Source organism: Phoenix dactylifera, chromosome 1 (genome assembly GCF_009389715.1).
Source record: "Phoenix dactylifera cultivar Barhee BC4 chromosome 1, palm_55x_up_171113_PBpolish2nd_filt_p, whole genome shotgun sequence".
In the NCBI taxonomy this organism is placed as follows: domain Eukaryota; kingdom Viridiplantae; phylum Streptophyta; class Magnoliopsida; order Arecales; family Arecaceae; genus Phoenix; species Phoenix dactylifera.
This window is the reverse complement of record NC_052392.1, coordinates 33,426,413-33,452,364: the sequence shown is the minus strand read 5'-3', so window position 1 is coordinate 33,452,364 and position 25,952 is coordinate 33,426,413. Positions and strand designations below refer to the sequence as shown.

Sequence of the window (25,952 nt, the reverse complement as noted above, 5' to 3'; positions counted from 1 at the left end):
TTGTGGCGAAGGTCTTGGAGGCTAAAGCTCAGATTACGGAGCGAGCAGAGGCGGCGCTGGCCGAGAAGAGTGCGGAGATCGGGCGTCAGGCGGTGCAGGCTTATCGTCAGTCCGCCGAGTTCACCCGTGACATGTCGGAGGCGGTACGGGCCTATCGTCAGTCTGACGAGTTCGTCCGTGACATGTCGGACGCGGGGTCCGACTCCTTTATTTTAGGCTTCGAGGAAGGCCTGGCAAGGGTGTCAGCTAAGTACCCCGAAGTTGACTTGAGTGGGATCTCCCTTCTCGACTCTTCTCCGGCGCCATTGCCTGCTGACTCTCCAACCGCCTCCCTACCTCTTGCGGACGTGCCCGTCGTTCCCGACCCGGAGGTTCCTCCAAGCTGACCTTCTGTACCCTTCGTTGTCCTTTTCTTTGTATGTCGGCGTTTTGCCAAGTTGTATGGGTCTCGGCCCTGAAACAATGAAAGTTAATGCAAGTTGAATGTTTCTTCATCTCACTTTCGTCCTTTTTCTTTTTAACTCTTGGTAGCATCTCGCCGACTCCTGACTCTTGAAGTTCTTCCGGCGCTAGGCCAGGCATCCGAGGGTTAGGCCTCAGGAAATTCTTCCGGCGCTAAGCCAGGCATCCGAGGGTTAGGCCTCAGGAAATTCTTCCGGCGCTAAGCCAGGCATCCGAGGGTTAGGCCTCAGGAAATTCTTCCGGCGCTAAGCCAGGCATCCGAGGGTTAGGCCTCAAGAAATTCTTCCGGCGCTAGGCCAGGCATCCGAGGGTTAGGCCTCAGGAAATTCTTCCGGCGCTAGGCCAGGCATCCGAGGGTTAGGCCTCAGGAAATTCTTCCGGCGCTAAGCTAGGCATCCGAGGGTTAGGCCTCAGGAAATTCTTCCGGCGCTAGGCCAGGCATCCGAGGGTTAGGCCTCAGGAAATTCTTCCGGCCCTAGGCCAGGCGTCCGAGGGTTAGGCCTCAGGAAATTCCGCTCGTTGGTCGGTCAAGGCTGGCGCGAGCCGAGGCGACCGGTCGGGGCTTCAGGCTAGTCTGCTCCCGGGATGATCATCGGGTTAGCCTGGCATCCGAGGGCCGAGCCTCGGGAAATTCCGCTCGTTGGTCGGCCAAGGCTGGCGCGAGCCGAGGCGACCGGTCGGGGCTTCAGGCTAATCTGCTCCCGGGATGGTCATCGGGTTAGCCTCGCATCTGAGGGTTGTCAAGCCTTAGGAAATTCCGCTCGTTGGTCGGCCAAGGCTGGCGCAAGCCGAGGCGACCGGTCGGGGCTTCAGGCTAGTCTGCTCCCGGGATGATCATCGGGTTAGCCTGGCATCCGAGGGCAGAGCCTCGGGAAATTCCGCTCGTTGGTCGGCCAAGGCTGGCGCAAGCCGAGGCGACCGGTCGGGGCTTCAGGCTAGTCTGCTCCCGGGATGATCATCGGGTTAGCCTGGCATCCGAGGACCGAGCCTCGGGAAATTCCGCTCGTTGGTCGGCCAAGGCTGGCGCAAGCCGAGGCGACCGGTCGGGGCTTCAGGCTAGTCTGCTCCCGGGATGATCATCGGGTTAGCCTGGCATCCGAGGGCCAAGCCTCGGGAAATTCCGCTCGTTGGTCGGCCAAGGCTGGCGCAAGCCGAGGCGACCGGTCGGGGCTTCAGGCTAGTCTGCTCCCGGGATGGTCATCGGGTTAGCCTGGCATTCGAGGGCCGAGCCTCGGAAAATTCCGCTCGTTGGTCGGCCAAGGCTGGCGCAAGCCGAGGCGACCGGTCGGGGCTTCAGGCTAGTCTGCTCCCGGGATGATCATCGGGTTAGCCTGGCATCCGAGGGCCGAGCCTCGGGAAATTTCGCTCGTTGGCCACGCGCCTGTCGCTTGCCGCTCGACGGGGTTTCTCCGTGACAAGCTGCGATCGTGTTTCTCCTCCTCTCCAAGCGTCGCCTGGGGAACACCAGAAGGGCATTAAATGCTAATTGAGGCGTTACCTGGGAAATCGGATCGCCTGTTGCTGCTTGCAAGGAGTGTCAGTTAAGCGGCCGCGATACGCGCGTTCTTCGAGGCGGAAGCGGCCTGGGCGCGAGCGGAGATACGTGGTCCTAGGGGTACATGCCACCCGGAGTGTCCTGCACAAAGAATGCGACTAAGGAGAATGACGCTTAGGAAATCGCGGGAAGATACGCCTCGAGAGCTGGAACGGCTCCGGATTCGATACGCCCGCATTTATTGGAGCCACCCGCATCAGAACGACCGGGGGGCCACAGTTCGGCTATAAATATAGGTGCAGGTACGGTGGAGCCTGCCAAGCCGGAGCTGTTCAGGTTACCATGGATCGTGGACCTCCTCTCCGGCGCGTGGCTGAGAGACCCCTGCTGGAGGAACGGGAGGCGCGCCCTTCGCGACTTCCGCCAACTAGCCGTTTCATCTGGGATCAACAAGGAGGTTCTCCCCGGCGGAACTCCGCTCTAGGCATTTCATCCGGGATCACGTCTCCCCTCCTTGAAGTTCAGCCTTCCGATTGAGCTCCGCACCAGATGCTTGATCCGGGACCGCGCCTCCATATGCTCTTCTTCCTCGTATTCCTTCTCTCCCCTAACACTGGAGAGGACCGGAATATCCCTTGGAGGTGGCGTTCCCCTGGAGGCAGCGGGAGCTTCTTCTGCGGCGGCTCCTCGTCTTTTTCGTGAGGCGTGGATGGCGCCTCTGGGTAGGAGCAGTGTGGACTTCTCCTTCGTCCACTTCTTCTTCATCCGCGCCGGCTCTTCGTCTTTTTCGTGAGACGTCGATGGCGCCTCCGGTTGGAAGCACCCACTTCCGGTGGGATTGCAGCCGCTTCGGACGGAGGTTTCGGGATCCCAGATCTTCAGCTCCTCGGAGTCTCCACCTCTTCTTTACTTTCTTTACACCCTAATTCCCCTCTAGGACTTCCTTGTAATCACACGAGCACGCCATTGTAACCAGAAATTATTGGAATGAAAAGTGTTGTACATTTTTGAACTGTCTTTCTGGCATTGTCGTTCTACTGGTAATACATCCGCAGGTTAGCGGAATTCCAGCTCCTTGGAATTTCTCGACCATCTAGGGCCTCCAACTGGTAGGAGCCAGGTCGGTTTACCCAGCGAACCCTATACGGGCCTTCCCAATTTGGCGCTAGCTTCCCACCTTCCGCAGGTTGAGATGCTTTAGCTCGCCTTAGCACCAGATCTCCGATTCTGAAAAGCTTCGGTCGGACCTTGGAGTTGTAATATCGGGCCACCCTCCGTTGATACATCGCCATCCGAACCTGCGCCATTTCCCTCCCTTCTTCCAAGAGATCCAGGTTCCCTCGGAGTTGCTCCGAATTGGCCTCGGGTCGGTGCGCGGCCACCCGAGGTGAGGGGAGTCCGAGCTCCACGGGGACAACGGCTTCCGTGCCATAGGTCAGGCTGAAAGGCGTCTCCCCGGTAGGGGTCCGATGCGTGGTCCGATACGCCCAAAGGACATTCTCGAGCTCTTCGACCCAAGCTTGCCCCGTCCGACCGATTCGCGCTTTGATTCCTTGGAGGATTGTCCGATTCGTGACCTCGGCCTCGCCATTGGTTTGGGGATGCGACACAGATGTAAACCGATGCTCGATTCCGAACTCCTCGCAGAAGTCACGGAAATGCTTGTTGTCGAACTATCGACCATTATCCGAGATGAGGACCCGAGGTACCCCAAATCGGACAATGATGTTCTTCTTCACGAACTTCCGGACTTGCGCCTCCGTGATAGTGGCCAGCGGCTCTGCCTCCACCCACTTGGTGAAGTAGTCGATTGCAACAATCAAAAATTTCCGCTGAGCTGAAGCGACGGGGAATGGTCCGAGGATATCCATTCCCCACTGGGCGAAGGGCCAGGGTGCAGTGATTGGTGCCAAGGGGACAGAAGGGACTCTCTGGACGTTGGCGTGGCGCTGGCAGGCGTCGCATTTCCGTACATGATCCTTTGAGTCCTCCAACAAGGTAGGCCAATAATAGCCTTGCCTCATGATCTTGTGCGCCAAGGACCTAGCCCCCAAGTGTGATCCGCAAACGCCTTCGTGGACTTCGCCGAGGACGTAGGCCGCTTCCGAGGGGCGGAGGCATCTTAAGAGGGGGGGCGGTGAACGAGGTCCGATATAGCCTCCCTTCATAGAGTACGTAGTGGGCGGACTTCTTGACAAGTCGCCGAGCTTGATCTTCGTCTTCAGGGAGGATCCCTTCGGCGAGGTAGGCGACGAGCGGGTCCATCCAAGACGGCTCCGGATCCATCGCCATCACAGCTCCAGCCTCGCCGATGCTCGGGGCATCCAGGGTCTCCAGGCAGATCGCCCTCGACAAGTTGTGCGCGTCCACGCCCACTAAGCGGGACAACCTGTCGGCCCTGGCATTTTCACTTCTTGGGACCTGCTGGATGTCGACACTGCCGAGGTCGGGAATGAGTGCTTGCACCTTCCGGACGTAATTCTGCATAGTCGGGTTCCGGGCCTCGAACTCCCCACGGACCTGCCCGACCACCAGCTGGGAGTTGGTGAAGACCTTCGGGCGCCGGATGCCGAGCTCCTTGGTGAGTTTGAGTCCCGTGACTAGGGCCTCGTACTCCGCCTCGTTGTTGGTCACCGGAAATCCGAACCTCAAGGCATACTCGGCTATCACTCCATCAGGACTGGTAAGGACCAGCCCGGCCCCTCCACCTTCTGGGTTCGATGATCCATCGATGTGAAGCGTCCAGATCGGGAGGTCGAGGCTGGGCATTTCCGGCGGTCTAGGTTCCACCTCCTGCATCGTGCACTCAGCGAGGAAGTCTGCGAGCACCTGGGCCTTGATGGCGGGTCGAGGCTGGTAGCGGATGTCGAACTCACCAAGTTCTATTGCCCACTTCACCAGCCGTCCCGCATTCTCAGGATTGCTGAGGATCTGCCGTAGTGGTTGATCGGTTAAGATGGTGACAGAATGGGCCTGGAAATAGGGGCGAAGCCTCCTGGTCGCGGTCAGCAGTGCGAAGGCGATTTTTTCAGCCTTCGTATACCGCGTCTCGGCATCCCGTAGGACCCGGCTGATGTAGTACACAGGCTTCTGGAGCTTTGCCTCTTCCCGAACCAGTACCGCACTGACTGCGGTTGGGGAGACCGCCAGATAGAGGTAGAGCATCTCCCCTTCTTGCGGCTTGGACAGCAGGGGAGGAGACGCCAAGTATTCCTTGAGCTGGTCGAATGCTGCTTGACACTCGGCCGTCCAGAGAAAGTCTTTCGGGCGTTTCAACACCTTGAAAAAAGGTTGGCAGCGTTCGGCCGACTTTGCCACAAATCGTCCGAGCGCGGCGACTCTCCCAGCGAGCTCCTGAACCTCCTTCACTTTGGTCGGAGGGGACATATCTTGGATGGCCTTGATTTTGTCCGGGTTGGCTTCGATCCCCCGCTGGTTAACAATGAAACCGAGGAACCTCCCGGCCGAAGCGCCAAAGGCGCACTTCGCTGGGTTCAGCTTCATGCGAAACTTCCGCAAGGTGGCGAAAATCTCCTCCAGATCCGCGATGTGCTGGTCTGCATGGCGGCTCTTCACCAGCATATCGTCCACGTACACCTCCATGTTCCGGCCGATTTGCTCTTTGAAGATTTTGTTGACGAGGCGCTGGTAAGTGGCGCCAGCATTCTTCAGACCGAAGGGCATTACCTTGTAACAGTACAGCCCCCGGTCTGTTATAAAGGCAGTTTTCTCCTCGTCCTGTGGAGCCATCATTATCTGGTTGTAGCCGGAGAAGGCGTCCATGAAAGACAGCAGCTGATATCCGGAAGTCGCGTCGACCAGTTGGTCTATCCGCGGAAGCGGAAAGCTATCCTTGGGGCATGCCTTGTTCAGGTCGGTGTAGTCGACGCACATCCTCCACTTTCCGTTCGCCTTCCGGACAAGTACGACGTTTGCCAGCCATTCGGGGTAGCTGACCTCCCTTATGAATCCTGCCTCCAAGAGCTTGTTTACCTCCTGGTCGACCACTCGGATCCGATCCGGGGCACAGTGTCTCTTCTTCTGTTTTACAGGTCGGTGGGTCGGGTCGACGTTGAGGGCGTGGGAAATGACCTCCGAGTCGATCCCAGGTACATCGGCCGCCGACCAGGCAAACACATCGACATTGGCTCGGAGGAATTCCACCAACCGGGCCCGAGCTCCCGGGTCGAGATTGGCGCCGACCCGGATCGTCCTGTCCGGGCGACCTTCCTCGAGGGGAACTTCGATCACACCCTCGGCCGGCTCCCCGTGCCGCAAGGCCACCTCGTCTCTGGCGTCGAGGGACTCGACGCTTAAGGCTTCTACGGGCTTCTTCCCTTTGAGAGTTGCTAGGAAACATTGCCTTGCGGTCGGTTGGTCACCTCGGACCTCTCCAATCCCGGCCGCCGTGGGGAACCGCATGAGCAAGTGGTACGTAGATACCACCGCGCGAAGGGCGTTCAGTCCGGGTCGTCCGAGGATAGCGTTGTAGGACGAGGGAACACGGACGACCAAGAACCCGAGCCGCACCGTGGCTTCTGCGGGTGCAACGCCCGCAGTCACAGGCAGCTCAACGACACCTTCGGCCGAGATAGCGTCTCCAGTGAATCCTATGAGGGGGGTGGATGTTTTGTGCAACAATTGTCGGGACAAGCTCATCTTTTGGAAGGCCTCGTAAAACAAAATATCAGCTGAGCTTCCACTATCCACAAGAACGCGCCTTACATCATAGTTCGCCATAGTGAGGGAGATCACCATGGCGTCATCGTGGGGGGTCTGAACCCCCTTTACATCTTCATCACAAAAAGTGATTACATTTCCGACCCTCTGCCTCTTTGCGACGACTGTTGCTCCGGACGCCTCAGTCGAGCCCCCTGCATTCCTCTCGGGTCGGGGGCAGCCCCCAGTGATGGTGTGGATCACGCCCGCGACGGGTCGATTCTGCTCCCGAGGCTCCTGAGGGGCCGGGTCGGCCGGACGCGGGTCTGCGGGGGGACGTCGGTCGTTCACATATCGACCGAGACGCCCTCGGCGGATGAGAGCCTCGATCTCGTCCCGAAGCTGGAAGCAGTCTTCGGTATCGTGGCCGTGGTCCCGGTGGTACTCACAGTACGCCCGAGAGGGCCTCCTCCCAGGGATCTTCTTCATCTGTCTCGGGACCGGGAGGTCCTCCCGCCCCTTGATCTCCATGAGGATCTGGGCCCGGGGAGTCAGGAGAGGAGTGTACCGGTTGAAACGTCGGGGCGGAGAACGAGGGCGTGGGGCACCGTGGTTCCTCGCCGGCGACGGGCTTCTGCGCCGACGCTGGGGCGTCGGGCTCCTCCTCTGGGGTGCCTCTTTTCGCCTTTTCTTCCCGAGCTTTGGAGGGATCTCAGCGGCCTCCTTGCTCCGGTGGGCGGCCGCTTCCTCGGCGTCCGCATACTGGTTCGCTCGGGACAACAGCTCCGGGAAGCTCCGCGGCAGGCGTTTGTCCAGGGAGAAGGTGAGTCTGCCCTTTCGGAAGCCACGCTTCAGGGCTGAAAGAGCCACCTCCTGGCTCAGGTTCCGGACTTCCAGGGTAGCCTTGTTGAAGCGGGTAAGATAATCCCGCAGGCTTTCTCCCTCGTTTTGCCGGACATCAAAGAGGGAGTCGGAGACCAGTCGCCGCCGGCTACTGACGGCGAAATGGGTGATGAAGAGGCGAGTAAACTGGTCGAAGGACTGGATTGAGTTAGCCTCCAGGCCGGCAAACCACGCCCTTGCCGGGCCACGGAGGGTCGCCGGGAAGGCCTTGCAGAGGAGAGGATCTGATGCTCCGTGGAGGAGCATAAGGGTCCTGAAACTCTCGACGTGATCTCGCGGGTCCGCCGCCCCGTCGTAGGGCTCGATCGCTGGCATTTTGAACCCCGGCGGATTTGGGGTCCGCAGGATCCTCGAGGCAAGCACCGGCTGGGAGGAAATCTCCAAGTCGGCGAAGGGATCTTTGGAGTGGCCCTTCAGGACCTGGAGTTGCCTGTGGAGATCGTCCACCCGCCGGTCCAGGGAGCGCGACCGATGGGTGGGAGACAAGGAGTGGCGTGAGGGGGACCGACTGGAGTGCAGGCTCCTCGAGGACTGGGGGGTCTGGGAACGCGCCCGGGTCCGCCTCTCGTACCCCGTGCAGCTCCGATGAGAAGGTCCCGGCAGAATGGACCGTGCTCGAGAATCCTCCTCGCGCCGGCGCTCCTCCCCATGGGAGAGGAAGGAGCGCGGGTTGAGGAGAACCGGCGAGCGCTCGGGGAGCAACGGCTCCTGAGCCCGCTGCGGCGCCCGAGACATCACATCCTGCAGATTCTGCACTGCCTCCGCGAGGGTGCGAACCTGCTGGGCTAACTGGTCGAACTGAGCGGCTTCGACCATCTGAATGGGAGGTGGAGCGGTGGAGTGTTGCTGAGAATGTGTTGGAGACGCAGCGGCCTCCCGGCCGGAGGCGCGAGAGGCCCCGCGACCGGAGGCATTGGAAGCTCCACGACCACCTCGCCGTGCCATTACGATCGCTCTGAGATTCGGCCCTTCCTCTAGCGCCAACTGTTGCTGGTGGTCCAAACCGAGAACGATTGGCACAGCGGTGTGAACGGGGTTCCGTTCAAGTTGCCTTGGTTGGTGTTGATTGCGCTCCACCTTCCACCGGAAAACCTGCAAGCAAGCCTCGCACCACCACTGGGATAGTGGGGGCCCTCCGACGATCAAGTCAGAGGAGATTGGAGGAGAAGGAGAGATAATCGTAGCAAGTAAGAGAATGCACTGGAAGTTCTTGCTTACCTCCCCCCTTTTCCCCCCCGCCGCATATATACTAGGCTGGGGGGTCCTTCTGGGGGGTTGGTCATCGTGTGGCACGATGGAGTTGCCACTGACATGGCCGTTACAGGGCGTCGTGGGGCAGCGCTAGGTACGGCCATGACAGGGCGTAGTGGAGCTCCGCTTTGTACGGCTGTTACAGGAGATCGTGGAGCAGCGCCGGATACGACCGTTGCAGGGAGTAGTGGAGCAGAGGGTCGCGGCGTGCTTCAGGGGAACAGCCTGTCGTTGTCGAGAGATTGCCGACTCGGGGTCGGACTGCTGGATCAAGGGGCAGCCGACTCGGGGTCGGGCTGCGAAGCCGAAGATATCCGACTCGTGGTCGGGTTACTGGATCAAGGGGCAGCTGTAGTCTTCTTGGGCGCGCGTGCCGGTCACGTGGGGCATGGTGGCTGAGTTCCCCCGTAACAGTAGCCCCCCACTTCCGAGCCTGGAACCGGAAGGGGAACGGGTGAAGGAAGTGATGCTTCGAGATTGCCGCCATCCCTCGGAGAGGCGCGCGCGCTTCGAGCTCCCCGCCTTCTTTATGGCGTATGGCGGTTGTTGCTGACCTGGCAGTCTGAGGATTTCGGCGGACATCCTTCCTTAATGGCGTCGATTCGCCTTTGGGGCGCGAGCGACCCTTCGGCAGCCAGGCGTCCTCTGGCGTCACCGAGGTGTCACCCACCTTTCCGCCTATTTAACCGAGGGTCCTCCTCCGTCCGCCTTTCTCTTTACAGACATCTTCGAGTTTCTCCTTTGCGCTGCCGTCATTGCCGTCGGACTGTTCGCTTGCTCCTCCTTTGACGCTCTCGGAGCCGTTCTTCCTTCTCTCCCGGTGAGTTGCCCCATTCTTCTACTTAGGGCTCTCCATACTTTCTCCTTTTGTACTAGTGTACTCCAGTCGTTCCGGTCTCTTCCCCCTTCTTGACCCCGTCTTGACCGTAGATTTATTGGCCATTAAGGATGGGCGAAGTGAGAGCAGACTGCATTAAGTCGGAGCTGGTCGCCGAAAACTTAGATAGATTCGTGGCTCGGTACCACCTTCCCGAAGCCTGCAACGTTACGCTCCCGGGGCCTGAGGAGAGGATGTCCCATCCTCCTCCAGGGAAGGTCGCCATCAAATTCCTACCATCTAAGTATCTGAATCTGTAAGGAAAGAAAAAATAATGAGCTCGACAGCCCAATGATCAATAAACACTTTAACTAGATAATTTAGGCAATAATAGTAATTTTATAGAAAATAAGCATACTAAATATGTCAGTTCAAAATTGAATCTAGATATGCAGTAATATAAAAACATCTTACATGTGAATCAAATTTGATCATAAATCTATTTTTTTTAATATCAAGTTCATCTTGTCTGCCATAAACTATGTTTTTTTAAATAATTTTTTATTTTATTGTCTCCATAAATAATAATGTCTACTAAATTATCGACAATTTGAAATATTTAGAGTGGAGTGGTTTTATGTTTACAAGCCATCATATGCAAAGTCACCTATGCATGCATTGTATCTTACCATTATCCTTGTTAGACAGACCACCTAACATTTGATATAGGACCTACATAATAAGCTATCTTTCCTTTTTGTTTTGTGCCCCCATGTCCCTCCCGTGTGACGGCATGGGGACGTAAAAAAGAGAATCCTATCAACTAACTTGTTCCAACCTTGGATAATAAGCTCATGAGCTTGATCTTACTTCACTTCATCATCGAGAAAGGAAAGAAGAATTCCATTTCCAAGCTTAGCTCAGATGTAGCTCGCTTCTTTTTGGATGTGAAGCAGTGTCAAACTAAAATACCCAACAAGCATAAGCATTAGGTCTTCCTGAAAAAGAGGTGATCCAGCCACACTTTCTAGTACGACTACCTTGTTACACTTTCTAGTACGACTACCTTGTTACGACTTCACTCCAGTCACTAGCCCCGCCTTCGGCATCCTCCTCGGGATTATGGTAACGACCTCGGGCATGGCCAGCTCCCATAGTGTGAAAAACCCCATCCATTATAAAGTTGTGTGGTTTCCATTTTACAAGAAAATGAACTATCTGTAAAGTGTAATGTAAAGCATTATATTAGGGGTCTTGTGTTCAAGAAAGACTACTAAGGCCTACTTGGAATCTCTGAGAAAAAGTGCATTGTTCTGTTTAGCTTGCTGCATGTTGCTCTTTTTCTTTTCTTTGTTCCTCTTTGCTTCCTTTTCTATGCATACTACTATTCATTTTAAAAAAAGTACCAAGATAGGAAGATTCCTAATCCTCCTCCCTACTTCTCCTAATATCGAAAAAAGAAGAAGAAAAGATTAATACATTCCCCATAGAAGTCAGCATGAACTAGCCAAGATTGATCATTGTCCATAAGATGTAAACAGATGATTGTAGTCAAACCAGGGAGAAAGATATGCAGGGATGGACCAACCTGTGTCACCAGAAAACCATCACTTATGATGAATTTTGATCATGAAAAATGAAGTACCAACTTTTTTGAGACTGATTTGGGAAGGCCCATTGATCACTCAACTAGCTAGAATGAAACATGTATGAAATTTACACACCAACCTAAAACTACCTCTGCAAAACCTGAATCATCACTCTACCATATTCATTAATACCAAGGTCCCGAACATTGTCTAATATAAGTTGATTTCCACAACACAAGCAGATAATGAGATTCCAGGGGATTATATGACAACATAATCAACATTATCTCCACATGCATGACCAAAAAAGAAAACATTATTATTATACTGGTTTAACATGTTATACAACATATTTACATTCTACTTAGGTTGAACTCTAAGTTTCTTATTAACACAACTAGGATTTAGTTATTGGGAAGCACTTATTGCTGTTTTTTGCAGCATATATTGTGTGCTTGCACAACTTTTCAGATGTTTTGTTTGTCTGTACACGTCTTGGAGTCTCTCTAAGCTGCCACTTGAGCTGCCGCTAGCCTGGCAATTGGAACCCTGAGGAAAAAAAAAAGTTAAATGAATTGAATTATAAAGTAATCAAATGATTGGTTTATGTTGATGATCATTTACCTGATTTTGCACATTTGAAATAACTTTTTTTATTGAATAAAAAAGGTGGTGGAGGAAGAAAAAGGACTTGGTTTCAGAAATAAAAGTAATTAAGACACATTTAAAGAATAACTACCAAAAGCAGATGTAGAAGGGCTATTCCATCTCTGAGATTTGCGGTACTCCTAAGATTTGCTTATGGCTGCAATTTGCAGTACTCTCGGTATGAAGAAAACTTAAATTTATAATCACAATACAATAAGTTGAAATTTTTTATAAGAATGTCATAATTTTGTGCTAGACCTAGCTCCAACTATAACTAATAGAGTGATAAAATTGCTTTGTACTCACTAAGGTGAACAGATGTATCTCTTCAATCTATTTTTACCTATCAACTGACACAAATCACACAATTTTTGTATTACCGAAGACATAGTTCATGATTTTCCTACCCTGTGCAAGTTCCTACTGAATGGAAGAATGAAAATCAAAAATGAAATACTGAAAACTTCTCGTCTTTGTTTATCTTTCTTCAGTCTATTTTTCTTTAATATTGTTTGATACACATATATCATCTGCCTCAATGTCTCATGTTTGCTCCATCTCTTTACTAGGAAATGCTAAAGATGCCTATTTCCACAAATGGTTCAGAAACTGTCTCCTAAGCCTGCAAGTTCAAATAGAATGACTCGCAGGCTCACACATAGACATCCTAAAACTATGATGAATAAATAATGCAACCATTTGAAATTGAAAAAAAATCAGAGACCTGAATGGGGAGCATGAGACATAGTCCAGTCCAACTTCTGCAAAAAATGCAACTGAAGAAGGCTCTCCACCATGTTCACCACATATGCCAACCTGTTTCACCAACCCAAACACTCGAATCCACATAGAACCACTCTTTTTCTTTCATAAAAGAACAGTAGACCCACACAATTTCATGGTTTGAAACAGATCCAATGCACACTTGTAAGCCACTTACCTTTAAGTCAGGCCTAGCTCTCCGTCCTCTTTCTGTGGCAATTTTAACAAGCTGGCCCACTCCTTTCTGATCAAGAACCTGAAATTTCATAAACAGATAAACTAGTGTGTCGTAAGCACTCCAGGATAGAAAATTAAGACTTAATTTGCGTGAACATTGAATGTCAAGCATAAATTTTTGAAGGTAAACAAGATGTCTTGGGTTGGCCAAGGGTTCAGAAATATTGCAAAAATGAAGCAAACCAGAGAAACCATTAATGTTATAAGTATGTCAAATTTTTAAAACATGTCTTAACTTAATTAATAACATGAGTCTAAATTTTTTTCTTTTTTTTCTTTTGATAATGTTCCTCCATGATATTATAGAGTGCATTGCAGATTTGCGTTATAAAATAATGATTTTGATAAGATTAAACACTCTTACAAAGATTAAATGCAACAAAGCTGCAGTTCAGCAAACTGAAATAAGAACAAAACAAAAGCTAAATGTAGAATTTAAGCTTTCCTTGTGAAGGCCCTGCAACTAAGAGATTTTACTGATTTTAAAATTTCCAAATATATAACCATATCAATCTCGAAACCTTCAAAGTTTTGATAACTACTGGATTGAGACCAGCCCAGCTTGTTCTGTAAATTTTAACAGATTTGACACAAATTTACCCACTGAAAAAAAAAGAACCCTTATTCTCAAAAAGAAAAAAAATATCCCCAAGTAACAAAACTTTGTAAGAATATGCTGAAATTTACAGAAGCTAATTTCCAATTATATTGCAACAAGAGAAGCCAGCCAGGGAATTGTAGTACAAGATGAAATGTCAGTTCTCAATAGCTTAGTGCCTCCTATATTTCTAAGTCTTCACAGAAACCACAGTATCCAATACATTAAGATAGTTTAATCTAATTATCTAGACACAAAGAGTAATGTGGATTTTATGAAGCCTATGCATATGGACTTTATAATAAATACTTGCAGTATTCTTACCTCAAAGGGATCATTTTGGAGGATGCCCTTGGATAAGTAGATAGGCAGAAACTTCCCAACATCATCTCTACTGTAACCGAATGTCATTTGAGTAAGATCATTTGTTCCAAAAGAAAAGAACTCTGCGTGTTCTGCAATCTGCCAATGACAAATTAGAAATAGAATGAGGAACAAGGAAACAGAAAAAGACGAGACATTATATGTGATCCCAAAATGATTTTGTTTCAGCAAGGCCTCTATAGTTCATGTATGCCACTTGAAGAGGGTTCAATGAAAGCTTGTATCTAACCAGCTAAATCTTTATTGTAAATTATACAGATTAGCCTCAAAAGTAGACAAAGTTATTAGTCATAATTGACCTCGCCTGCAACAAGGGCAGCCCTAGGAACTTCAATCATAGTCCCAACCTTGTAGCTTAATGAGGTGCCCATATCAGAGAAGACTTTATCAGCAACTTTTTGTATCAGACTCACTTGATGTCCCAATTCCTACCAATAAGAAAATGTAATCATTGAAACTTGGAAAAATAAGTGCCTCGCATACAACAAAACACAATCCCATGAGAAACCTCATGCAGTATCTTAAAATACACGATTTTATGTCTGATAAACAGTGGAAAAATAATACGAAACAAAGACCTATTGAATGAAAAATCATGAAAGATACTAAAATTTCTTTAATAACCTTATAACAGCAAATGGTTTTGAGACTATGGAAAGAGCTTATAGGTATGAGAGTAAAAGCTAGGAAAAAAATGGAATAAGGTGACTTTGAATGGCAAGAAACTGATGAAGCTAAAAATGGTTCCATGGAGTCGATGATGAACTCTCTCTTCAGAAATTTTTATTACTTCACAAGGAATTTCTCAATCTTTTTAAACTAGGGTGATATTAAACTGACAACTAGTTATTTAATTTTAAAATGATTGAAGACACCTGAGTTTTGCAAAATGGAGGCACATCTTAGAAATAAGAGATTGTGCATTATAACTAAAAGAGATAATCAGTTTCTAATTTTGACAGTTATTATTTCCTAGAACATAAAAGACTCAAGACACCAGAAAATTCAGATCATTTTTTAATGTACTATCTAAAAAGATTAGGTAGCATGGCCCTCTCTTTCTTCATTTTTTCTTAATTATGAATTACAAAGTATGCTAGCTTGTAAAGAAGTGGAAATAAAAGTATATCGAATGACTAGATGGAAATGTATGACGACTTGCTTCAAAGAACATTTCGAACAACAGACAATAGGAGAAGGGGCTTGCCTGAGGTGTTCCAACTAGAGGCACCATTATCTCTGGAAGAACTTTGACACCCCGATTGCTCATGGAAATAGCAGCTTCAAAGATAGCACGTGCTTGCATTTCGGTTAACTCTGGGTTTGATATACCAAGCCTAATAGCACAAGAGTATGCTAAGAACGTAACATAAAATATATTTAAAGGTAAACAGATTTCGTGGAGAAAATAAAGAAAACATTGAAGAATAAAACTTACATGTGATCATTCAAGCTATACAAATGGGCAAATATTAGAGAAATGGAGCCAGGATAAGATAAGTTAAAAAGAAATCACCAAAGACATGAGCAGCCTTGCTTGAAATATAAATGAATAATAAGTATATATATGGAGAAAATTATGAAGAAGAATCAGGAAAATCCACGTAATGATATGGCAAAAACTTAACTATCAAAGACACATGCAACCAAAAGAAAGCAAAAGAGACTCACGGCCAGATCACAATCAGCAACAATGCATAGATTGCACTAATTTACAAACAAAGCAATGAACCAACCTGCAGCCACGGAAACCTAGCATGGGATTTACTTCAGAGAGCTTTTCAACTCTTGCAAGGACTTCCTCTTCTGTCATGCCAGTGTCCAAAGACAGTTGACCCACAATGTCCTCAATGTGACCCTCTGGCAGAAACTCATGGAGTGGAGGATCTAATAATCTGATAGTCACAGGAAGTCCTGAATTCAAAAATTGACAAGTACGATGTAAATGTTTCCACTGGAGCTCTTGTACCAACAATGAGATAGTGTTGATCACATAACATGAATGTATGTGTGGACAAAATGAAATTTTAACCCCATATAAGGAAGAAGAGCAGCACAATTGAGGGGGAAATATGATGGATGAATGAACTGCCATCTATTTCATAACCTTCACCAACATCATTATCAGCAGATTCTGGAATTTACACAGGATTTACATCTATTCACAAGAACAGTGGGATCCTTTACAATATTTACTTGAGATGAGGACTGCACATTTGATTAGTTATAATCACAGAGAAATATCAATGCCTGTTAGTTAAAGTTACAAACTGATGCCTGATCCAAAACAGACCATGACATACAAACGTTTTCTTTATTCCCATCAACCCAGAAGATACCAAATGCGCTGGGCAAAGATGTTATGCATGATATGTCAAAAAACACTCAAAGATGATCTTAAGCCGTTATTGTGTGATTTACTGTTGGTCTGAGGTAAATCATCTTACCATCCATAGCACGAAATATGCCTTCAAAGTCAGATCTCTGGTAAGGCAAGAGGAGATCTAATGCTCTTTGCCTCTGTTCAAGATTTCCTGCCATTATCATCTGTCTCACAGCCTTTAATCTTTCATCTGAAGCAAAGAACTGTGACACCATGCACGTATTAAAGAAAATTTGTAGCCATAGATTAATAAGATTTTAAAACTAGAAGTGCTTAGTGCTCCCCTATTAATTTAAGTATTATGTTATAACAAACTAGAAAATGACTTCAATATATGTTATTAGCTTTGTCCCATCTATGCACTAGCGGACCCAGAAATAATGCCATTTTCATGCGGAACAGTGAACTGCGTCAAAACTGCCTAAGAGGTTCCTATGGTTAATAAGATGGTTAAAGTACTTTCTTTGCTTCTGTCTGAGACTGGTTTTATTGAAACTGAGGTTTTTCCATGACAGTCCAAAAGCAAGAAGTAAAACACAATGTTCAACTCACCATGTGTTCTGTCCTACAGAGTCCAATCCCTTCTGCACCATTGTTTCTTGCCGTCAGCGCATCGGCTGGTGTGTCTGCATTTGCCATGACCTAGCATGATGATCACTTCCCATAAGAATTATGGTCATAATAAAAAAAGATCACTTGGGGTATAGAGAAGACATGAAATAATGTTGCCCAATCTTCATCATACATGGAGCCTTCACTTTCTTGAACTGGGCAACCCCGTTGGCAAGCAAGTACATGTATAACTAGAATGGGTGAATTTTGATAGCTGAAGAGACTAGGTGAAAAACAGACATAACATAGCTTTTCTTTATGATCCATAAGACAAAGACTGTTTCTAATTCTAAATGGAATCCATATTAGTACTAACCTTAAGTTGCCTTATTTCATCAACCCAAGCCATAAAGGTTCCCAAGTCACCACTAAGAGCTGGTGGAGAAAGTGGCTGTTTTCCCATGATTACTTCTCCAGTTGATCCATTCATTGATAGCCAGTCACCTTCATGGATCACTCTCTCTCCAACAAAAAAGACCTAGATGGCATAGATCCAACAATAAAGAATTATTATATGACAAATATATGGGATATAATTTCTCTTCTATTTGTATATAACCAATCCATAAAAACTATATGAAAAAAGCTAACAGTAATGAACTGACCATTGGCTCTCAAATAAAAATAAATATAACAATTTAAATGTTCATTGTGATTATAAATGGTGTTGAGCCTTCACAGCTACCTAAAATAGTCAGCTATTTACATGTACTGCCATGCTAAAATTTTCGTCCCCTGGAAACTGCTGTTGAGGCCTCAATCATAACGAGGGTCCTATAATTGTTTCTTCATATAAAAGTACAAAACACTCGCCAATACATGTTCTCATAGAAAATTAAGTAAGGTTACCTTGTCTGCATCGTTCACTCGGATATCAGAGCAGCCAGATACACAACATTTTCCCCATCCACGTGCCACAACAGCTGCATGAGAAGTCATTCCACCTCTTGCTGTCAAAATTCCAACAGCAGCATGCATGCCCCCGACATCCTCTGGGCTAGTCTCTGTCCTCACCTTCGCATATGCAAGATGCCGTTCAGTGTTTAAAAATGAGAGAATAATGAGGACAATTGGTCAACCCATCTTTCTTAAAAAAAGTAACGTGCCATGAACATCATTACAACCCCATAAAAATTGATATCAAGACATAGGTATATAACCGTGCTTACGAGAAACTAAAAGTCTCAGGTAATATGGATCATTATCAAAAGATGCAAGTCTATTCAGTAAAGAAGATAGAATAAAGCATTAGAATAACTAGGTAGAAGTAAAGGAAGAGTAACAACTAATCTTGTTGTAGTTTGTCCAAGAATTTAAATGTTGGCCTACAAGCTCCCAGTAGGCTAAAAGGCATACACATTGACTTGAATGAATCAGGCAATTCCGGGTCAGGGCAGAATGGGCCAAAACTGATTCCAAACCACCAGTGCCAATCAGGAAGCTTTTTAAACCTCTTTTGTTGGTGTTTCCACCATTTAGAAGGTGGGGACAAGTAGAGAGTAGGAAGATTACTAACGGAAAGGTGGACAAACTTAATACCAAATACAAATGTATTTACATGAATATTATTAAGTAAATGAAAATAAATTTCATTTATTTAACATGTAAATAAGGAACAACCCCCTATTTGAGTATACAAAGACTCAAAATCAAATTCCTTAAGAACAAAAAGTTGATTTCCCAGCTCTAAATTTTTGGGGTTGGGTCAAAATTTCAACTTTTAAATACTGGTACTTCACAAATATTTAAAGCCCATAAGTTTTAGTTTACGAAACATTTCTAAAAACCAAAAGTCCAGTAAGAAATGTCATATAGCTTAGTCTCTAAAGAATCTCACCTAACATGCAGAAAAACTGATATGCAAGTCTTATACACATGTAATTACACATGTAATATATAAAATTGGTCGGTTGTTAGACATCTATGAGGTTGTGCTCGATAATATGATAAATGTATTCTTTCTTGGTTCCTTTGCCAATTCATTTATCAAATCATGTCATTCACTATAGTGATCCATATCGAACATACTATATTGTATTGGTAGAGAAACAATACCTAATATGCCTCCTACACCAAGTGTTGGCATCAAGAGATTTTCTGTATTGGCACTCTGTACAGGGTGTAGCAGTTGGGTACCAATACACTGAAACCGGTACTCAAAACTATAATGTATTACTATCAATAGGATGACCAAAAAGAAAGTGCACCTCATAAACATTATGGAAAATATGAAAGCTCAATGTGGTTGGGTAAGGTAGACCATCCAAGAGCTATAACAGTAAGTAGGACCTAGAAGAGACCATCCACCAGCTAGTGGACTTTAACAATGCGTATGTTAGTGTTATCACATGATTCAATGAAAAAGTAGTTTTTATTATAGTAACTACAACTGAGAAAGAAAGCGCCTCAAGTCCCACAAAGTAGTGAAGGCGCATGTGACCCATCAATCCTAAATAATGTTCATGATGATACTTCTCTTTTTCAGCAAAATCACAGGACGAGCATGCTGCTCATGATGCTACCTTAGATGAGCTGTTATGTTAGCATCACCACAAGCTACAATTGCTTCATCTTCTAGAGTAGGATAGTGATGCCACATGGGCAATGTCAGTGAAGAGACCATAAGTGATGACTCATGCAGGCATGTGTTTAGTCCCACATCGGTTATTTGCCGAGAAGATCTTGAGTACTTATACAAAACAAGAAATCTAAATAACACCTTATGGCTAGAACTTTTGGTTCTGGGTTGCTATAAATGATATCAGAACAAACCCGGTCCATAGCCCACGTGGACAAGGGACATTGCAGCACAGGTCTAGATTGAATTTGTGGTACTTGTGATTGAATTTGAATAAATTTGGATCCTTAGCTTGGTGAGGATGCTAGGTCTTAAACGAAGGAAGTATGTGAGTACTCGTGCAAATGTGTATTTACTCCCACATCGGTTATTTGCCGAAAAAATCTTAGGTACTTATATAGGAACAAAGAACCTCAATAACATGTTCCGGATAACTTTTTTGGGTGAAGTCTTGGGTTGTTAAACCATCATCATGATGAGCATGCAAGGTAACTTGTTGGAAAGTCACATGATTGTACAAAAGGCTTGAGATTGAATCCTAGGTGGTTCTTGGGAGAGACATTAGGCAATGTTGCATGGATATAAGAATCAGATCTGGACACCTTTCCGCAAGTCTGACTCGGCATAAGGAAAAAGAGGAGATACAGAACTACAAAGAAAAAATAATGTAAACTAAAAATTGTATATCTAATATTGCATAAAACAGTTATTATTTATTAAGGTCTTCAAATATGCATGTTTCTTATCTAAACTTCCTGATTACCTAAAGGATTTTTGAAAAAAAAAGGAGATATTTCTCAAAGTTATCTTAATTCCAACATTTTAACCAATTTCCAAAATGAACAAAAGCTCACTTTTAGCACTATTATAGTGCATCAAACTCACTAATGGAAGAGTCCAAATCCTTACTAATTCTAAAAGCTATAGTTAAAAAAATGATAAGTATCCGATTGTCCAATGCACATGTGATTCAAATACGTATCCAACAGGGATTTTAGAAGTTGGACGAGTCCCTAGGTAACATAGATGTTAGGGTAGGGGAATGACCACCCCCCATTTGTGAGCTTGTCTAGACCAATAGAAGGCACACTAAAGACTAATTGAAGGTACACTAAAGACAACATTAAAACTTAAAGGATGCTGAATTCAAAGATAATATCATAAGAATGGCAATATTCAGAAACCTATATGATGAAATGGCCAAATTTTAGTTTAGGAGTCACCTACTTTGGGTATTAAACTTGCTTCAGAAGTGCAATTTTGCTATTGCTCTAGCTCCAAAATTCTTCCAAACTATCGAATCCTGCAACTAACTTTTGCAGTGTTCATCATATATTCATTGTATTCCAGTTTAACTGACCAACCACTGATTGGAACTTTTGCATTGTTTGAGTCTAGAGATAAACATAGCAGAGAAAAACCATCAGATTAGCTCTATGAGGACTAAGTTTTAAGTACAAAGGTTATTTACACAGATTTTCTCTAGGCCCTCTTGCCTCATTTTCCGTCATCTTTTAGGACCACCACTGCTAATTCTAAATCCAAGTCTACTTCTATCTCTGAGCTCACTGCATGCAACTAATTCTAAGGCGACCAAAAACTGAGGTAGCAAGAATGAAGATGCACAATGGTCATCTTGACCCCAATACATAAACTATCTGACTATAGTCAATGGCATATTTTAGTGAAGCAGAAAGCAAATATACATAATGCTTAATCAAGCCATCAGAACTGTTTGCAGTTGACAAGATCCTCGGGAAATTCAAATCAAGAAAAACAAGGCCCCCAAAATAAATTGAAGGCCCTGGTTTTTTTAGTGTAAATATTATGGATGCGACGCCACAACGGAATGGGATCAAGGCTCTTGATAAGAATAAATGGATACATGAAATGCCTAAGCATACACAGAGGAGAAGGAATTCATAATAATTAGGAACTTGAATTTTGCACATATGATGATAATATGGTATGACAGGAAGTGGGGTAGAAGGGCCAGGATAAGGTAGCAAAAATGTTTGGCAGGCAATAGGGATGAGGGGATTGACAAGAGGGGTATTAATATTAGAAGCAGCAGAAAGAACTTAAGTGGGGGAATAGTGAACCCATGGAATCAACATCGGCGGGACCGGTACCGGACACTATACCGGTTGTTTGGCAAGACGAGTCGGTGTGGGCTCGCGTCGTGTCGTGCCTGCGCCATGCCATGCTTGGCTCGTACCGAGACAGTGGAGAGGGAGAACAGGAGAGGAAAAGAGAGAGAGCAGAGGAGGGAGAGGGAGAGGAAGGAAGAGAGAGGCTGGCCGGCCTCTCTTCCTCCCTCTCCCTCTCCCTCCCTTCCTATCTCTCTCTCTCTTTCTCTTTTTTCTTTTCCTTCTCCCCCTCCAGTGACGACGTCTGGGTTTCAATGTTGGAACCGTCCCGGTCCGTGCCGATCCGGCCCGAGATGTCCCAAACCGGGCAGTTTGGGACGGTTCCGCAGATCTTGTATGGAATAAGTAGTTCAAATATATAGCATAAGCAACCACTTGGAAGGCAATAAGGAAGCAGGTTTTCAGTAGCCAAAAAGTGAACATTCGCAAAATACTTTGATCAATTCCCAAAAATTGGGGAAGTCATGGGGGTGAAGTCATGATTGATACAAGACTCATCATACTAATGACAACACAGAAAATAAACCAAGGCAGAGTGGGAGAGTCATCAATCCTACAGACATATATTAAAAATGAAGTAAATCATTTAATCAAGAATGCTTGGTCCGATAAATAGTTAAATCAATGTTCAAATACTATCTCAAAATTTCATACCATATAGTTTTAAAAGTGGAAAACAACCCTGACCTCAAGGAAAATACAAGATGCTATATCTATACCAGTTTAATCGTAAGTCGATTATGCAACACATGATAGCAAAAAAAAAAAAAACAGGGCACAAGAAGCTTGGCAAGGATGAAGGAAGAAGTATAAACAAAGAATGTGATGCTCAAGTTGATAATCCCAAATTACACATTCTATTACCTTTTGCATATAATAAAAGTTGAGCCATTGTAATAGTTGTAATAGTTGGGCCATTGTGGCATACTAGTCATGTTGATAACCATAGAGTGCAACAACCATGAAACATATCAGAAAATTGTAGTAAGAAAGAATTTAATTCGTAGCTTATTATAGTATGCCCAATACACAGATAGTAATTTCAGCTAAAGTGTGACTTTTATTCATCAACGACAAGAAACTTTTGATGTGGCATTTCTATTAGGTACTTATGCATATCAAAACAATTGACAGCATACACCCTCATAACCATCAATAAGAGCATATAAAAGATCAAACCTGTAGTGCAAAGTCAATAAAAACCAGCCCTAGAGTTACATAAAAAGGCAACACATCTTTCATTGTGTATCTATTGCGACATGGGAAACTGACTTACCAAAATAACAGTCTTCCCTTGGGCATGCCATGCTTCAGCATCGTCAGCAGTGAATACAACTTGGCCAACTGCAGCCCCCGGTGATGCAGGCAAGCCTGTAGCAATCACTCTATCTTTGTATGCAGATGGGTCGTCAAACTAAATAAGAAATGATGAGAGTATCAGCATTATATACAAGAACATGTGACTGTGCTAGTATAAGTGATTTCCAAGGAAACTCTCATGCATGCATGCAGATAGACGAAAACAACCATCCCTGCATTTTCAGACATTGTGGCAAGATAAGATCTTCAGTTGTAACCACATTATAGGCTACATGTCTCTTCTTCTATCATAATTAATAAAAATTAATGAAGTAAAAACCTGTCAAAAATAAAAATTTAATGGGATATCAAAATCCTTTAGTGCCCAAGTAGTCAATGCCTTAATGCATGATAATTTACATTACCATATGGTATACGTGTATGTGTGTATGTACATTTATTGTTTCAATCAAGGATGGCGGAACCAATACCGGGAACCGTACCAGTTGCCTGGCGGGAGGAGTCGGTATGGGCCCGCATCGTGACGGGCCTGTACTGACACCGTACAAGAGACGAGCGAGAGAGAGAATGAGAGAGAAAAAGAGAGAGAAAGAGCGGGGGAGGGAGGGAGAGGAAGAGGAAGGAAGAGAGAGGCCGGCCGGGGCCGAGCGGGAAGCCTCCACACAGAGGAGGCGGAGGCCGGAAGACGCGGAGGCGGGGCTCCGCCTCCGAGGCCCGGAGGGGGCCCCTTTTATTTTTGCATTTTTTAAGTTGAAGTCGGCAATCCATTGCCGATTTCACTTTTTTTTTAATAAAATAAATTAAGTAAAGTCGATAATTGGTTTGCCGACTTCAATTTAAAAAAGACAAAAATAAAAGGGGCCTGGCCTCTGCGTCTCCCCGGCCTCCGCCTCCGCCGGCCAGCCTCTTTTTCTTCCTCTCCCTCTCCCTCCCTTCCTCACTCTCTCTCTATCTTTTTCTCTTTTTTCTTCCCTTATCCCCCTCTAGTGACGGCAAGAGGCATCTCGGTTTCAATGGTGGAACCGTCTCAATCCGCCGCCGATACGGCCCGAGACGCCCCGAACCGGGCGGTTCGGAATAGTTTCGTAGACCTTGGTTTCAATGCTCCAAATAAGAAGGATATCCATGTAAGAAGGCTATACACAAATGCATGAATATCCACAATACATCATGTTAAGCAGTGTATATATGGTTTACTCAACAAGTCAACATGCTTTAGTACTGACTTGGTGTATTTAGGAAATCCAGAAATCCATCAATTTATGTCACAAAGACGCACTTCACCTTAACTCATTAAGCTAACCAAAAGCCTCAACCATCATTCACCCCACATGAATCAAAATGCACTTATATTCTTCCTTTTGAAAATCTACCTGTGGATGCAGAAGTTGGTCCAGATGCCCTGGTTCCACCTTCTTTATAGCAGAATGAGTATCAACAAGGCCTTCTTTAACCATGTCTACTGCAATCTTGACAGCACCTTTGCCCGTGCGCTTTCCTGATCTACACTGCAGCATCCAAAGCCTATTTTCCTGTACTGTAAATTCAATATCCTGTATTATAGGAGAAATTTCAGTTGGTTTGCAATTCAGAAAATATAAAATCTCCCCTGAGTCTAATGTACCATTACTTTTTCAGTAGATTAATGACAACATGAGCTCAAAAAATAAGAGAAGAGTTCCATATGACTTATACTAGGAAAAACAGATAACTGGACATCAAGAATGAAAACTCAACAATTAGAAGACACAACATAGACAGGCATGCACATGCAAAAATATGCTAGCAAGAATGTACACTTGCACACATGCTCAGGCGCAAACATGCATGCATATATAAAAATGCACATATGCATGCGCATGGGAGACCATGCTCAGAGACACATATATTTGATAGGGCCATGAAATTAAGAATCTAACTTTCCACATCTTTGTAATGGCCCTCTGGTATGCAGTATAGTCTAGAATTAAGAAAATATTTGTGTCTCTATGTATCTATTAATGTATGTATTTGTAAATGTATGCTTTTATGTGTTCATGCATGTACGTATATGCACATGCTATCTGAGAGATCTGTGAAATAAAGGATCTAACCATCATATCTTTATAATGGCGCTCTAGAATGCTACAATTCTCAACAAGCTCTTTGTAGGCTTCTGGCATGCACTGCTTCATAACATCCAAATCCTGTGGAGTTCTGATTCCAGCAACTACATCCTCACCCTGTTTTATGAAAAGTCGATTTTATTAGACATAAACAATCACTAAATAGTAATGCAGGATCATCTTAAAATGATCTAATCAGTGGAGATACTAATTCAAATCTCATCAATTAAAATCATAATATAAGTAGCATTTGCAGATAAAGGAATAAAGGACATTACCCAGTGATGACCCCAGCAATCCCCAGCAACTCAGCAAATTGCAGCTAAGTAAAACAGCATGTCATGTGCATTACATATCACATCATATATGAGCAGCAACGGCAATAATCATATCTATTGACCTCTTTCTTCCTAATACCGAATCATTGTACTTATCAAGGCATGCTTATCATACATTATATTGGAGCCCGTGATTGGCATATTTGGTTCTTGATAAAGCCTTCAAAGACATTGTACGAAAGACCCATGCACTTGTTGATGAAAACATCCATAACATGCAATTGCCTCGACATTATGGATAATCACTTTCCAGCATCTTCAAACATCTGCCAGAATCTAGCCACTTTAGTGCTGATCTTCACCTAAAAGTTCATTCAATCTTAACAATTTATGGTTATTCCTTTTGGAACAGGATTAGTGGCAGAGCATATCTATGTCGAGAAGGCTCCATCCAAAGATTCCCTAAATTTTATAGCTGATTATCAGCTAGATGTCAATTCTTCAAAATTAGTGCCTTTTTCAGGTCAAGGCAACTATAGGCAACAGAGGGTCCTTCTAGTGAAACCTTAAAGACCAATTATCCTTTATGGCATCCTATATTATCGTCACAGTATAAGCTCATGAAAGCAAGAAACAACCCTCTGAATTTTCGCTGGAATTAAGACCCTTTGCATATCATTTTGAAGGCCCCAAATCAAGTGCATCATCAATCAGCACCATC

The 25,952-nt window shown here is 45.7% G+C and overlaps 1 protein-coding gene across 3 annotated transcripts in view; it reads right to left on the bottom strand.

Annotated features, from left to right (window-relative positions):
* Nucleotides 1–11,470: 11,470 nt before the first annotated feature.
* Nucleotides 11,471–25,952, bottom strand: part of LOC103710937 (pyruvate, phosphate dikinase 2) — a 31,529-nt gene continuing 17,047 nt past the window's right edge. The window contains exons 8-21 of one of the 3 annotated variants that reach the window (XR_003386454.2): nt 24,942–25,070; nt 24,222–24,401; nt 22,805–22,942; nt 17,650–17,814; nt 17,117–17,278; nt 16,741–16,830; nt 16,253–16,391; nt 15,542–15,719; nt 15,013–15,142; nt 14,110–14,233; nt 13,746–13,883; nt 12,765–12,842; nt 12,549–12,640; nt 11,471–11,725 (exon numbers count right to left, since the gene is read on the bottom strand). Coding sequence is in view for 1 of the 3 variants with exons in the window: in XM_026806182.2 (XP_026661983.2) it covers nt 11,683–11,725; nt 12,549–12,640; nt 12,765–12,842; nt 13,746–13,883; nt 14,105–14,233; nt 15,013–15,142; nt 15,542–15,719; nt 16,253–16,391; nt 16,741–16,830; nt 17,117–17,278; nt 17,650–17,814; nt 22,805–22,942; nt 24,222–24,401; nt 24,942–25,070 (1,791 nt within the window). In the remaining 2 variants the exon portion in view is untranslated. Of the gene's footprint in view, nt 11,726–12,548; nt 12,843–13,745; nt 13,884–14,104; nt 14,234–15,012; nt 15,143–15,541; nt 15,720–16,252; nt 16,392–16,740; nt 16,831–17,116; nt 17,279–17,649; nt 17,815–22,804; nt 22,943–24,221; nt 24,402–24,941; nt 25,071–25,952 lie in introns of all 3 variants that reach the window. The other 2 variants (XM_026806182.2, XR_003386453.2) reach the window with 2 other exon arrangements.